The sequence below is a fragment of the Protopterus annectens genome, chromosome 6.part0 (genome assembly GCF_019279795.1).
Source record: "Protopterus annectens isolate FY-2018-M chromosome 6.part0, PAN1.0, whole genome shotgun sequence".
NCBI lineage: Eukaryota > Metazoa > Chordata > Ceratodontiformes > Protopteridae > Protopterus > Protopterus annectens.
The window spans coordinates 804,226,863-804,240,992 of NC_056737.1; the positions used below are offsets into that span (position 1 = coordinate 804,226,863).

General features: G+C 38.5%; 1 protein-coding gene across 1 annotated transcript in view; it reads right to left on the bottom strand.

The window, feature by feature from the left end:
- SLC38A6 (solute carrier family 38 member 6) overlaps positions 1 to 14,130 on the bottom strand; it is a 1,040,054-nt gene that overhangs the window by 254,536 nt on the left and 771,388 nt on the right. Inside the window, 1 exon segment of the mRNA XM_044074482.1 lies at positions 8,444 to 8,509. Within this exon segment, the coding sequence (XP_043930417.1) occupies positions 8,444 to 8,509 (66 nt within the window).

The window sequence follows — 14,130 nt, forward strand, 5'->3', positions numbered from 1 at the left end:
TACAGTTTTCCAGCCTGATTTTAAAAGTTGCTAGGGAAGTACTCTACTTGCCAGGTAAAGGCAGCCTATTCCAGAAATGAGGGACATGTTGAGTAGGGTATCTGTCATGCCATTTTGTGCTGCTGATGTGGTAGTATAGGTTTAAGTCTCAAAAGTGGGTGTTTGCTTTACCACTGGTTCTGTTTAGGTCAGGGAGTTGACGGAGTGCTGTGTCATTCATAGCGTAGGAAGATAAGCAAAGATCACCCACAGCAACAGCATGATAAGAGGAGGGAAACAGCTTTTAGTTTGTCATAGTAGCTAAGGGTACTGAGACCCAAGATATTTTCCAGCAAGGAAATGTTAAGGTCACTCAAGCTGGTTTAGGCTCATATTAGGTACTTGGAGAAGGCTGCAATACATTCAATGATGGGTCTAATAAGGGATATATAACATGACACTATAAGTTCCTTGGATCTTAAGGAGAGACCATGAAGGATACATTTGTCAAGACAGAAGGATTTTCTAACCACCAGAGAGACATAATGGTCAAAATACACTCTGTTATCATTATACATACCGAAGTTCAGGAGGACTGTGTCAACTTTAAGTGAAATGTTAACTAGATGGTAAGTCAAACATTGTTTGGGAGTTTTTTGTTTTACTTTATATGTAAATTTATTCTTCTAGCAAACCATTCCTTTACCATATCAGCACAATCTTCCACTTTGAAATGTAACCTCAGATATAGTGATGATTGGAGTCCTGCACCTGGAAGGAATTGAAAAGGCGATGCCATGCTACTGTCTACACTCAAGAAAGCTTTTATTTAGGCACAGAACCATGAATCTTACTTTGGGGACTATGACCAACATTTATATCTGACTCCTCTCACAAACTATCCTGAATTATTCACAGAACTAGAAAGTAAATTTCAATTTCTAAAGCATCTCCAGTTGTGCATTCAATGTTGAGGCTTATCTGGAGAGGAAATAATTTCTACTGATGTGTATGTCATAAAATTCCTACTGGTGGCAACACAAAACCAGATTTGTTAAGAAACTGGTAATAACTAAACTGTGAGATAGGTAAGGCCTATGTCATGTTGCTATTACAGAAAGGTAAAACAAAGTAACATGCATTGTGAGCAAATCTCCTGGTATTAACTATTGTCAAGACAGAAGGATTTTCTAACCACCAGAGAGACATAGTGGTCAAAATACACTCTGTTATCATTATACATACCGAAATTCAGGAGGACTGTGTCAACTTTAAGTGAAATGTTAACTAGATGGTAAGTCAAACATTGTTATAAAAGCTATTAGGAGTAAACATTGACAATAAACTCAGATTTGATATACATATCAACCAAGCCATTAAGTCAGTCAACAAGAAACTTGGGACCCTATATAGAATTAAAGCCTTCCTTACCCCGAATGCCAGGGCAGCCACAGCCCGTTCACACCTTCTCGCTACCCTGCTATATGCCTCTCCTGTCCTCACTCACCTTAACAAATCTGATCTGGCCAAGCTCTCATCCTGCTATTATCACATTGCCAGGTTCATTACAGGCCTACCCTACAGAACACACCACTGTACTAACCTGAAAAAGCTTGGATGGATAGAATTCCCACACCTTCTTCACCAGTCCCAACTCATAGAGGCCTTCAAAATCCTTAAACAACCTGAGAATACCCCAGCACTAAAACCAATCTAAGCTGCCCAGCAAACAGTCTCCTTGTCCAAACAACTAAATCTCTCAACCTAGGTGGGCCAACACCACTGGTAAAATATGGAACTCTCTTCCAAATAACATCACGCTTGCAACTTCTCTAAGTCAATTCAAAAATAATCTAAAACTCCACTTCAAGTCACACTGGCTATGTCCTTGCTCAAACCCAGACTAGCTCTGTGCCATTAACTAAAACATAAACAACTAGCTAAGATGATAAGTACTTTGTATACTGTGATAAAGAAATATGTATCCTGTCTAACTCTGTCATTATACTGCCTTAATATGTTATTAATGTTACATTTGTAGTAATCTCAGAAATAGTAATGGCAGTCTTGTACTTGTATGTAAATAGCCTATGTTTTTGTTAAGTTCTTTCAGCTCATTTACTGTACCTAATTATCAATGTAACTCTGTTGGAGCTTTTCTCCCCGGGCCTCCGCTGAAAAAGGACATGTATCCAGTCGGACCATCCCGGTTAACAAATGTAAAATAAAATAAATAAATAAATAAAATAAATTAACAATGCTGTAATCACTTCAGCTCATTTTCTTCTACATTATCATGAGTATGCTTTTTTTTTGTTTTTTTACATCAACAGCCACTTTTCAGAAAAGAATAAAATGCTACTTAGCATAAAAATATGAAAAATACTACAAAGGCTACGTCAAAATAATAATGTTCAGTTGTAACGACAAGAGGCAGTTTGAGAATTCAGTAATAAATACATTATGCTGTCAATAATTCTGAGTCCAACCATGTTGTCACCAATGTTTTTTGACATAGCAATGATTCCGGCTATTTTGGTTACACTAGTAATTCAGCTTGGCAAGCTACTGCTAATAATCAAACTGGTAATTTGGCAGCTTCCCTAAAGTCTACCAAACCAGTATTTGTTTTCTTTTTTTTTTTTTTTTTTCATAACACTTACAGATCTCCACAGACTTTTCTGGTGAGAGTTAGAAGACTTGCAAATCAAAAGCAAGGTCTCTGTCAGCAGCAAAGGACAGCAAGTCCAGTTTTAATCTCACCAGAGGAGACAGTGGACAATGCAGAGAGACAAGCATCCCATCCTTCAATGGCTCCTCTTACACAACAAGAAATATTCACTGTAACTACTTCTCAGGCTTTGAAACATAAACCAGAGACATGCTTATTTTTTTTAAAGATCAGCCAAACAGAAATGTAATAAGTTGACTGTCTTACTGCATAACGGTTTAAAATAATTAGATGGTGTTATGGCTATTGCTATCCTCAAAGCTGTTTAATAGTGGAGCCACAGTTATTTTACACTTTTCACAGAAACTGCTTGGTGAGGGGCAGCGGTGGTGCAGCAGTTAGCGTTGTCGTCTTACAGCAAGAGGCTCTTTGGTTCGATTCTCAGCTGGAGTGCCTTCTGTGTGGAGTCTGCATATCCTCCCTGCGGTCAAGTGACATATAAAGACATGCAGGTAAGGTGTGTGCATGAATGGGTGTGCCTTCTTTGAAGGTTGGGCGTCGGGCTGGCACCTTGGCACCGTAAAAATCTGCCAATCATAAGCGGACCAGAGTTCAGCTGTGGCGACCCTTAATCGTGAAAAGCCGAAATACATTACTTTTACAGAAAGTGCTTGGTACTTTTAATGTTATATGACTGAACTATATAAGGAGTTGTACAAGAAAGTGATGCATTTAAATTTCAACAGTGAATTAATTTTGCAAGTTAGGACATTTATATTAGTAATGTAATTTATGAAGACTTACTTATATAATCCTTTTGTACAAAATGTTGTCATACCAACTCTTTTCTGTTTGTCAAAGATCCAAAATGTACATAAAACTTAGCCTTCAGACCAACAAGGAGGGGCTAATACAAGAAAGCATGAGCAATCTTCACTGAGCACCACACTGCTAATTATTCTGTACATCTCATCACAGGTTCCCACTGTTGCACTCTGAATTAGAAGGTTCTGCTGAGAACTTAAACTCACTTGTAAAATAATACAAATGCATAAGCTGACCAATCTTTATGTTATATTCAAAACACCTTTTTTGAACAAGTTAAAACGTTTCCTTATTAGAACATTTAATTGTATATCAACACTATCACTTTGTAACGCCACATGCACAATATGTATTCATCACTCAACATGTCCAGACAGTGGAAGTGGTGATGTGACATTGTAAGAAATAACCAGAGTATACATTTTGCATGTTATCAGAAATTGTTTTAGAAAGTAGCATTTTTGTTTTGAAAACCTTTGAATGGTTAAAAAATGTTCTCATTCACATGCATCAATGGTAATCACTTATTCCAAGTGTTATGATGACGTGTAAATCTGAATTTGTTTAAAAGATGATAGCAAACACAGAAACAGTGTATTTTATTAATATTGTTTTAGTGTCACTATAACTTATGTAAAGGAATAGTAGACATTATTGTTGGGAGTTGAAGGTGTTTACCTCGTGGACAGATGGTACAAGTTTGGTTTTCTATTAGTTGGAGTTAGCATACTGGTTAAGGTGTTTACTTTACAGACACAAGGTACAGGGTTTGATTCTCAATTGTAAGGGAAACTTGCTAGGCTTAAAAAGGCCCATAAAAACAGTTAGCCTGGTACTTTCTATGAACCTAAGTATAAAGAAGTCATAAGGAATTAACTGACTCAAATGATAGGGTTGGGGGTTGACATAAAAGCTAAGGCATTAACCTCACAGACACAAGGTTCAGGGTTTGATTCCTACCTTTGAAAGCAAAACTGGTTAAGCTTAAAATAGTCCAAAAGGGCAGTTAATCTAATGGAGGTGGTTTTGGAATAATAGTTAAGGTCTTTACCTCAGACATAAGGTGCAGGGTTTAATTCTGACCTCAAGTTATTAGCTAGGCTTCAAATATTTTTGTAGGCCAATTAACCCTAACCAAGTATTCACCTATAACCTATGAACCTATAATCAGAAATTCACTCCAGGTTTATCTCCCATGACTCTGATGTCCAAACTAACATACCCCCCTCCATATAATCACTAGAATGTTTTAACCAACACCCAAGATAGAAAGGGACACAACTGGGCTGCACAGCTAGGATTATAAAGACCCTGGTGGTCATTAGCCTGTTATATACTTGTAAGCCTATTAGATGAATTTCTGCGATATTTCAACAACACCCTCCAATTTTAAAATTTACAAATGTTGAGAAAGTTGACAGGATTGATTTCTTAGAGATGAATAAAGTTATGTACTTAGCATGATGCTAGATTTGTGTTGTCTTGTTTCATCCAATTCAACAACTGAGTTATCAGATCAGATTGGATCAGATCCCACCTTGGTGCTTTACAAGATCTTGAATCCAGGGCTCCGATTCCTCCCTAGTCTAATAATTCCCTCTGGTCCCTAGATTACCTCAGATTGAGTTTACCTGTTTATAGTTAGGAAACTCCATAAGGTAAAATAAAAACAGGCTTAGGTGACCACCCTATCAGGCCAACAATAGTGAGAAAGGCTTCCCAAGAGACAAGGCTCCTGGTCAGGTCCAACAGTTCTGCCAGGTGTCAAAGAATGACAATTTGGGGTAGGGGACAGAGGAAGGGATGTTGAACTGGGTGAAACAAGTCAACGCAGATCTAGCATTATGTTAAGTACATAACATTTGTATCCAGTGTTGTCTTTTCCATCTGATTCATCAACTGGGACAGATTCCCTAGCTGCCAATGCAATCTGGGTAGTATCAAGGAAGGATATGCCTGAGAATGGTACAGCCAGAAGATGTACAAGATGTAGATTGCACATCCAACTTGTAATGTGTCATAAAGGTATGAACAGTAGACAAAGTAGCGGCAACACACATTTCATCAATAGGAATCCTACCCATAAATGCAGTGGAAGTAGCCACCTCTCTAGTAGAATGAGCCTTTGGTTTGCCATTTAAAGTGATTTCCTTTTATCAATGAACAAAGGCAATGAAATCAGAAAACCACCTGGACAGTGTACTTAAGAAACTCCTTGAAACAACTTATCTCTTAAAAAGGCAAAGTACAGCTGATCAGATTTTTGTGTCCTTTTCCTGTACAAAACCTGACTTGTCAATGAATATCTAGCTAATGTAAGGTATATTCCCCTTTGTTATATAGCTTTGGGAAAAACACTGGTAGATTGGTAGCTTGATTAAGGTTAGCATCAGAGGCTACCTTTGAGAGAAAGTTTGCTCTCAGACAGACTTTATCTTTATGAAAAAACAAATATGGAGGTTTACATAAGGCTTGCAAAACCAAAATCCTCTTGCAGACTTGTGACAGCCACCAAAAAGAGAATCTTCCAAGAAAGAAATCTGAGATCCAAAGTAGAAGCAGGCTCAAACGCAGCTTTTGTCAAAGCCTGAAGCACAACAGTAATGTCCCAAGGTGGAAATGGATTCCAGATTGGGAGCCTTAAAAGGAAGGTTCCTTTCAGAGAAGTATATCTCAGTTACTACACAGGTTCATAGGTTGGTACTAGGCTATCGGCCTATACAAGCTTAGCCATAACAATTCCCTGGCTATTTCTTCCCACACTATTTACTTCCCTGGACCCCTGTCTAGCAGGGCGACTGACGTGATCCCTGGGTGAATTTCCTTTCTCCAATCCAGTCATCAAGGTTCCTTTTGAAGAGGCCAAAGAGGTGCTCTGCTTGACATGTATGGGCAGTCTATTCCAGAGTCTGGGGAGTCTCTGGGTCAGGAACCTATCCCTCCAGCATATTTTGTTTATTGTGATGACAAGGTTTAGATCCCTGGAGCGTGTGGCTCTGAGGGATTGGGATTTCTTTAAGTGTAGCATGTCCAACAGCTCTGGGTTTGACATGGCCTTGTATGTTAAACAGAGATCGCCTTGGAGTAGACTATATGCGACAGAGTATAGCTGGAGTTTTTTAAGGCGGTCAGCATAGGGCATCTGCTTTAGGCCTGTGATTCTTTTAGTGAGGTATTTCTGTGGCCTTTCTAGTTGTTGCAGATGTCTTGAGAGGTACATACCAAATGGGGCATTGTATTCTGTAATGGGTCTAATGAGGGATGAGTACAGTGAGACAATGACCTCCTTTTTTCTGCATGAAAATCCCTTAGTGATGAGGTGTGCCACATAGAAGGATTTCCAGACTGTTGTGGTGATGTGGTTATTGAAGGTGAGACCACTTGGTCCACCTGTGTCCCTAAGTCTCTTATCACACTTTCGGTGTTTAGTATACTGCCACGTATGTGGTAATTCACGGGTACATGTTTTTTCCCAAAGGGGATAACTATACATTTCTTGGCATTGAGCCCATGGCTCTGGCACCAAGGATCTGTTTCTGTAAGGTCCTTTTGTAGAGTATCGACATTATTTGGGGATTCAATACTGGCTCCCAGTTTGCAGTCATCTGCGAACTTTGTTAGCCAGAGTCCCTTAGTGTTGGCCTGTACTTCAGAGAAGTAGATGCCAAACAAGAGAGATCCCAGGACTGAACCCTGAGCTACTCCACTTGACACTTGCCTGGAGCTGGATTTGGAGTCAGCTACTTTTACAGTGTGGGTTCTGTCAGTAAGCCAGTTGGCAACCCATCGAGTGACGTAGGGATTAATGCCCAGCTTATTAAGTTTATCTATGATTCCAGAGTGGGGGATGGTGTCAAAGGCCTTGGCGAGGTCCAGATAGGCTGTGTGGACTGCCTTACTCTCTTCGACGGCTCTGGAGACTGATTCAAAGAAGTCAGTCAGGTTCAGGAGACAAGATCAGCCCTTCACAAACCCAAACTGGGTGGGGTCCAGTGTTTTAAGGTTGCCAATGTGTTTGTTTATAAGTTCCATGATAATACTTTCCATGGCCTTGCAGATCAGGCTTGTCAGACTGATGGGGCGGTAGTTGCCAGGATCCAAGGTGGATCCCCCCTTGTGGAGTGGGATAACTGTAGCTGTGCGCCACTCAATGGGCATGAAGACGTCAATGTCTCCCAGGGTGAGAAGAGCTTGTAGAGAGCAGAGTTTCTTGTTCAGGCTCCGTTCATTGATCAGTAACACCTTCATATTTTCCTTTGCTTGTTTTGTTATGTTGGTAGGTTTATCAAGTTCCCATTGTCCACCTCCATAGTGCCTTTTTTAGGCAATATCTTTGCCGATAATCAAAACCCTAGACAGGACAGATGCAGGCTATCCCTGCATCTTTGGATGGTCTTTCGATCATATCCTCCCAGGCTGACAAAAATTGGATCCCCTTTGAATGACACCAAAAACAAAGTCAATTATTTTTTGCTCATATCGCTGTATCATCCTTGCAGAAGGTAGAATGCTGGTCAATGCTAGGCTCATATCTGTCTTTCACACACAGCCTGGGAGCTCCATCATGCTTCTCTTTATATAATCCAGGGATGTACACTTCAAGTAACTGACACCATCATGAACTATGACAGTGTTCACCAATATTCCACAAACACGGATTTTTTTTCTTGAACTATAGACTTTCCATTAATTTTGGATGCTAAAAGCAATGGCATCTTAATAAATTCTGCTGAGTGAAAAACAAAGCAATTTAAAAAATGTACATCATACAGCAAACATCTTATAATCAGAATACTACTCATTTACTGTGTTTTAGTGCCTGCCAGTTTTTCAGGAAACCAACATTTTATGATTATGTTTAACTTTTAGCATGCGATGCAAATTACAACATGCACTTTTAAACTAATAAAAATGAAAGTCCCGCACTTGGATAACTGAAAAAGTACAGAAAATGTAATACTACATTACCTGTATGTAATCCAAAGAAATGCTTGATGGAAGAGGACATGGAACTGACCACTTTTTAATTATGATCTGCAAAAACAGAAACAGAACACTACAATGTGCTGAGTAAGAAAGGGTTTTGAAAGAAGATAATCATGGCTATATGTATATGTGTGTGTGTGTGTGTGTGTGTGTGTGTGTGTGTGTGTGTGTGTGTGTGTGTGTGTGTGTGTGTGTGTGTGTGTGTGTGTGTGTGTGTGTGTGTGTGTGTATCTACCATACAATTAATTTTCTAGGTGCTTATTTTAACATGATTTGGTCATTAAGACATCCCTCTTGTTTTTTCACTACAGTTCAAGATATGAAAATGCTGCAAATCAGGTAAGGCATACAGTCCAGTTGGATATCACCCTTATAATACCACAAACACAGTTTCTAATGGAAACAGTGTTATTATGGATGTCTCCATGATGCCTGTTGAAAACGATTCATTTATTTTTGTGCAAATACTTGTCACTTTCGAGCCACACAACTTAATTAAAACAAAGTTATAGCCCTTAGACTATTAACCCAAAAAGTATCCAGATGCAATACTGAGCCTACTGTGAAATGAATTACTGAGTTTTCTTATTAGATAAGATAAGATTACTTTATTGTCATTGCACAAGTACAAAGAAATTTGTAGCAGTCCTCCTAAGGTGCATTCATATATAATGAATGTGAATAAATAAGAGAATGCAATGCAGTACAATAACAAACAATACAATATAATGCAATGCAATGCAGTAAACAAGTAAGTTATTGCACTTGGGTATACTACACATGAAACAAATAAAGTAAGGTGCACAGGAATGTAAACATATACATTATTGTGCAAATGACTATTATCTGTACTTAATGTGAGTATTTAGCATTGTTCAGTTCACGTATGGCTCTGGGATAGAAACTGTTCTTAAGTCTGTTTGTCCGAGATGGAATGGACCAGAAGGCGGCAGCTCAAACAGGTGATGTCCAGGGTGAGAAGGGCCTTTCAAGATGTTGATTGCCCTGCTGATACAGTGAGAGTTGAGTTCCTCCAAAGAGGGCAGTGAGCAGGCAATGATTTTCTGGGCACAGTTAATTATCCTTTGAAGGGCCTTCCTGTCTGCAGTTGAGATATTGGCATACCATATGGAACGCAGTATGTCAGCACACTTTCGATAAACCACCAGTAAAAAGACACCAGTAGCTTCTCCTGCAGGTTGTTTTTCCTGAGCTTCCTCAGGAAATGGGAGTCTCTGTTGTGCCTTTTTGATTGCCTCCATGGTGTTTATGGACCATGAGAGTTCTTCTGACATACGTACACCTAGAAACTTGAAGGCAGGATCCCTTTCTACAAAGTCTCCATTTACGTATATTAGGTTGTGATCTGCATTGTGCCTCCAAAAGAAGTCAATGCTAGGTAAGTAAAAAAAAAAAAAAAAAAAAGTCCTCACCTTGGCAACAAAAGTTAAAATCAAGGGGAAGGAGGGAGAGAGTAACTACTGCAGCTCTGATCAATCAAAACTCTAACAACTGTACTATGTTCATCATTTGATCACTGTTGCAGTGGCCTTGTATATACGGTTAGACTACCATAGTACCATAGAAGGAGGAAGGATGAAGGTTCAGGAGCCCCTGGAGAATGGTCCGAGGAAAGCCTACTCTAGACCCAAAGTTGCTGCTTCCAGAATGCTTCTAGATTCCACTCCTTTCCAAAAAACACTGGTTAAGTCAAGGCCATGTTAGTATGTGCATTGACCCTGCCTGGAATTGACTTCTTGTGAGTATAACAAAAGGAAATGATATGTGACCAAACCATTTGGAGAGAGGGTCCTTTGGTAGAGGATGTCTTTTTTTCTTACTCTCACAAGAAACAAATAAGTAATCAGTTTCTGGAGGTTTTATTTCTGTAAAGATATTTGAGTTTTCTTTGGACATCCAGAGCATGATGAATCCTTCTCCCTAGTTTGGGGGTTCTGGAAAGAAGACAGGGAGATGGAAAGCTTGGTTTGAAGTAAATGCGGATAACACTTTAGGCATAATAAAAGGATTACTTCCCAAGGAATCCATGTCTTTGTGGAAAATGAGATAAAGTTAACACACAATTAGAGCTTACAACTCTGACACACTTTTTGCAGAAGTCAGAACAATTATTAAGGGGTTTTCCATGTTATGAATCTCAAATCAGCCTGATGGACTGATTGAAATGGAGCAAGAATTATTTTTTTCAAAACAAAGTCGAGATCCCAATGGAGAGTCACCTGTATTCTTGGAGGCCATGTACACAGCACTCTTCTCAAAAACATTTTAACATGGGAATGCACTGAAAGAGGAGGATGATGGGCAAATACACTGAAATGACCAACAAATTCACCTTGATAGAGAAGTAAGAAAGGCTAGAGGATAATAACTCATACAAATGTAGAACCAGAAAATACTAGACTTAAAAGAGTACTGGTTCTTGTCTTGGCATCAACTGAAAAATATTTTACATTTAGTATTATATGATTTATAAATAACATTTTTTTGCCTCCATTAACATCTGTTGAATGTCCTCAGAAAATAGGTGTCTAAAAAGGTACTTAAGCTGTGTCATGCAGGCAGTTAGTTGAAGTTGTTTCAAGTTGGGGTGCATCTTGTTTTGTGTGAGTAGATCTAGTCTGAGATGAAGCCTGTGGCAATTTTGCAGAAATATGTCAGTTGTTAGTTGTAAATGGAGGCAAAAAGATTGATGTTTGCCACAAAATTTTCCTTTGACGGGAAGTTAGATAACTGCAGAGTGAGACTATGATGAAATGCTATATCCCAGGTTACAATGGCTAGGCTCCACAGATGGTAAGAACTGGTTGTCCCCTGTTTGTTTATGTACCACATTACTGTGGTGATGTCTATAATAGTCAAGGGGATCATAGATGACTGAGACAGTTGAAAGTCTTTATTAATATCACCATCTCTTTTACGTTTATGAGTTTTGATCTGTCCACCATTCAGACCAATTATTTCTGTAGCTGCTCCCAAGACAGATCTGTTAACCATTCTGATAGACTACTTATTAAGTCTATTCAAAGGGAAAATCATATTTAAGGAATTCATAGCATTTTTGGAGTTGCTGAAAATATAAGGTTTTTCAGTGAAAAGTTTGTTTACTACTGCTGATGTAAATAACATACACAGAGATACCCCAAAATACTGGTTTAAAAATGTTTTGGGATTACATGAAGTTGTCTTATACAACCTTTCTTGGAACTATTAGTGTCAGCAATATATGTCAACTCTTGGACTTAATGTTGTTGTTTGTCTTTCGGCTTTTCCCAATTACTTTTATAATAACAAGTATAAGTTACGGCTATTGCCATGGGAACAATAATAGTACTGTTTGCAAATTTACTGCTGGATAAGTGAAATGAATAAAATATTTTAATTCATTATACATGAACAAAGTGCATTTTACTTTACAGCTTACATATATGACAAGGACTTGAAATTGAAATAGGTGATTTTTGAGCATTTGAACAATACATTACCTCTTGCTCTGTCAGGTAAGGTGGTCTCAACACAGTATACATTTTCTGGACATAACAATTTACTGGATGGAAGAATTACCAAGGTTTGTTTTGCAATTCATTGCAAACCCACATTTAGTAATACTTATTTACAGCACACATAGTGGACAAACCCTTACCTCAAACAATGCAGTTAAGGGTCAAACCATCAGGTTATCCAGGCTTATTTCTGGTAAGTTGTTACAATAAGGTATCAGATATTTTAAGACATATTTTTGAACAGAGGTTACAAAAGTATTATGGCAAACATTTTCTTCTGAAGTTGCGTCAAAAAGGGGCACTGTATAAAGTCTAGTTAGATGACGAATGAAGGCAAATTAACAGCTATAGGTATTCAGTTGCAGACTGTCCTTAGACTCCTCCAATATTAGCCAGTTCACTGAACACAGACGGTGATTTTGAAGGGTAATCCACAGCTGCATCAAAAAGTGATTTAACAGAAAATTTAAAGTTTTACAAGAGAGAGACAAGGCAAAAATAAAAGGCAAAATCAGGGATATCCTGCAAAAATCATGGGAGAGTTAGAGGAATGATTCTGCAACATTAGGCAAAATCAGGGGCATTTGAGAGGAATAGACTTTGTACTGCATGTGTTGTGCTGGCACAGCCATATAATTGAAGCAGCTTTCACATTTTTTGTACATAAAAAACACTGCAACTTGGGGGCTTGAACAGCAAATTAACGGACAACGTTTAACTCACATGGAAAATGAAAAACAATACAAAAACCACAAACAGGACTGCCCAGTGCTGAAAAACCTCATATGTCTTCCTTCCTCTCACTAAGTAATTCATGCTTCCAACCCCTACTTGATGCCAACACATCAAAAGGGAAGCAGACCTCCCTGAAGAGGAATCAAAGAGGGTGGAGCATGTTACGGCACTCGGTGAAAGAGACTTCTATTTAAATAAAAATAAGAATGACAACTTAAATGAGAAAAAGCATAGCCAAATTAAGAAGCTAGTGAAGAAACTAATTCTTAAATCAGATAAACTAATCTGATTTTGTCAGGGTGTGCATAATCTTTAAGGGCTGCAGTTAAAAGTAGGGTTGCCACCTTTTCAAATGTCCATAGTGGGACATTTTCAGGACACACATCAGATTTTACAGGCCAACACATACTCATGGTCAGTACAAAGGATAGAACTTTACTTTTTTGCCTAAATAAAAGCTTATTCTTGCAGTAGTATAGTTGCTTATTCTGTTTCTTGTAACATTTAGGTATTTTAGATTCAGAAATAACTATTTTATGCAACTATTACATAAAATATGGGACATGATTATGTCCTACAATCTCAGGACATTTGCCATTTTTAATATTTTTGGTCAGGACACAACTGCCCAAAGAGGGACTGTCCCTCGTAAAGTGGGACAGGTGGTAACCCTGGTTAAAAGTTTAAAAGTTTCTGTAGTGTTTTCTGCCTAAAATAGTTTAGGTAGTAGCTGTAATATTTCTCCTTATTCCTGATTGTGTTTGTGGGCCTAGTTGTTCGTTAGAGGCTGTTTTATGAGCTCATTGTCCAGGCCATCATAGTTAGCAATGTCCAGGCCATCACAGTTAGCGAAGACCATCCCCCACTTCAGTGAGAGTTTAGTGTTTGTGGTAATTGTCTAGCTGGGTTGCCAGGTCTACGGCTTGGAGAAAGCACCTCATTGGTTCTTTTGAGCTTTATTTAAAGTTGTTTCAGGTTTCAACTTCCTGCTACTTAAGAAGTTAACTTAAGTGTTTCAGCCATTACACACAGAGCTATCTGAGGAGAAGCACCTGATCTGGGATATATAGCAATAAGTAGCCTGTTTTTTGGGGGGTTTTGTTTTGCTTATTTTTAGTATTTATTGTTTATTCTAGATATTTATAGCAATTTTATTGTATACTGAATACTTGTACTGTATTTCATAGCTATTGGCTTACTGTTGGTTTTCTGCTGTGATAAACATTTCTATAGTGTTTTCTGCCATAAATAGCTTACCACCCTCACTCCCCTGTTGGCATCTTGTCTGTATACCTGCTGGCCTTGCAGTTGTCCACCCCTACTCTAAATTTGATCTTGGACACTCCTCCCAGTCTAGTGTCATTAGTTTATGCTACCTAATACAGAGAGAACATCTGAGAAGGCCAACCCACA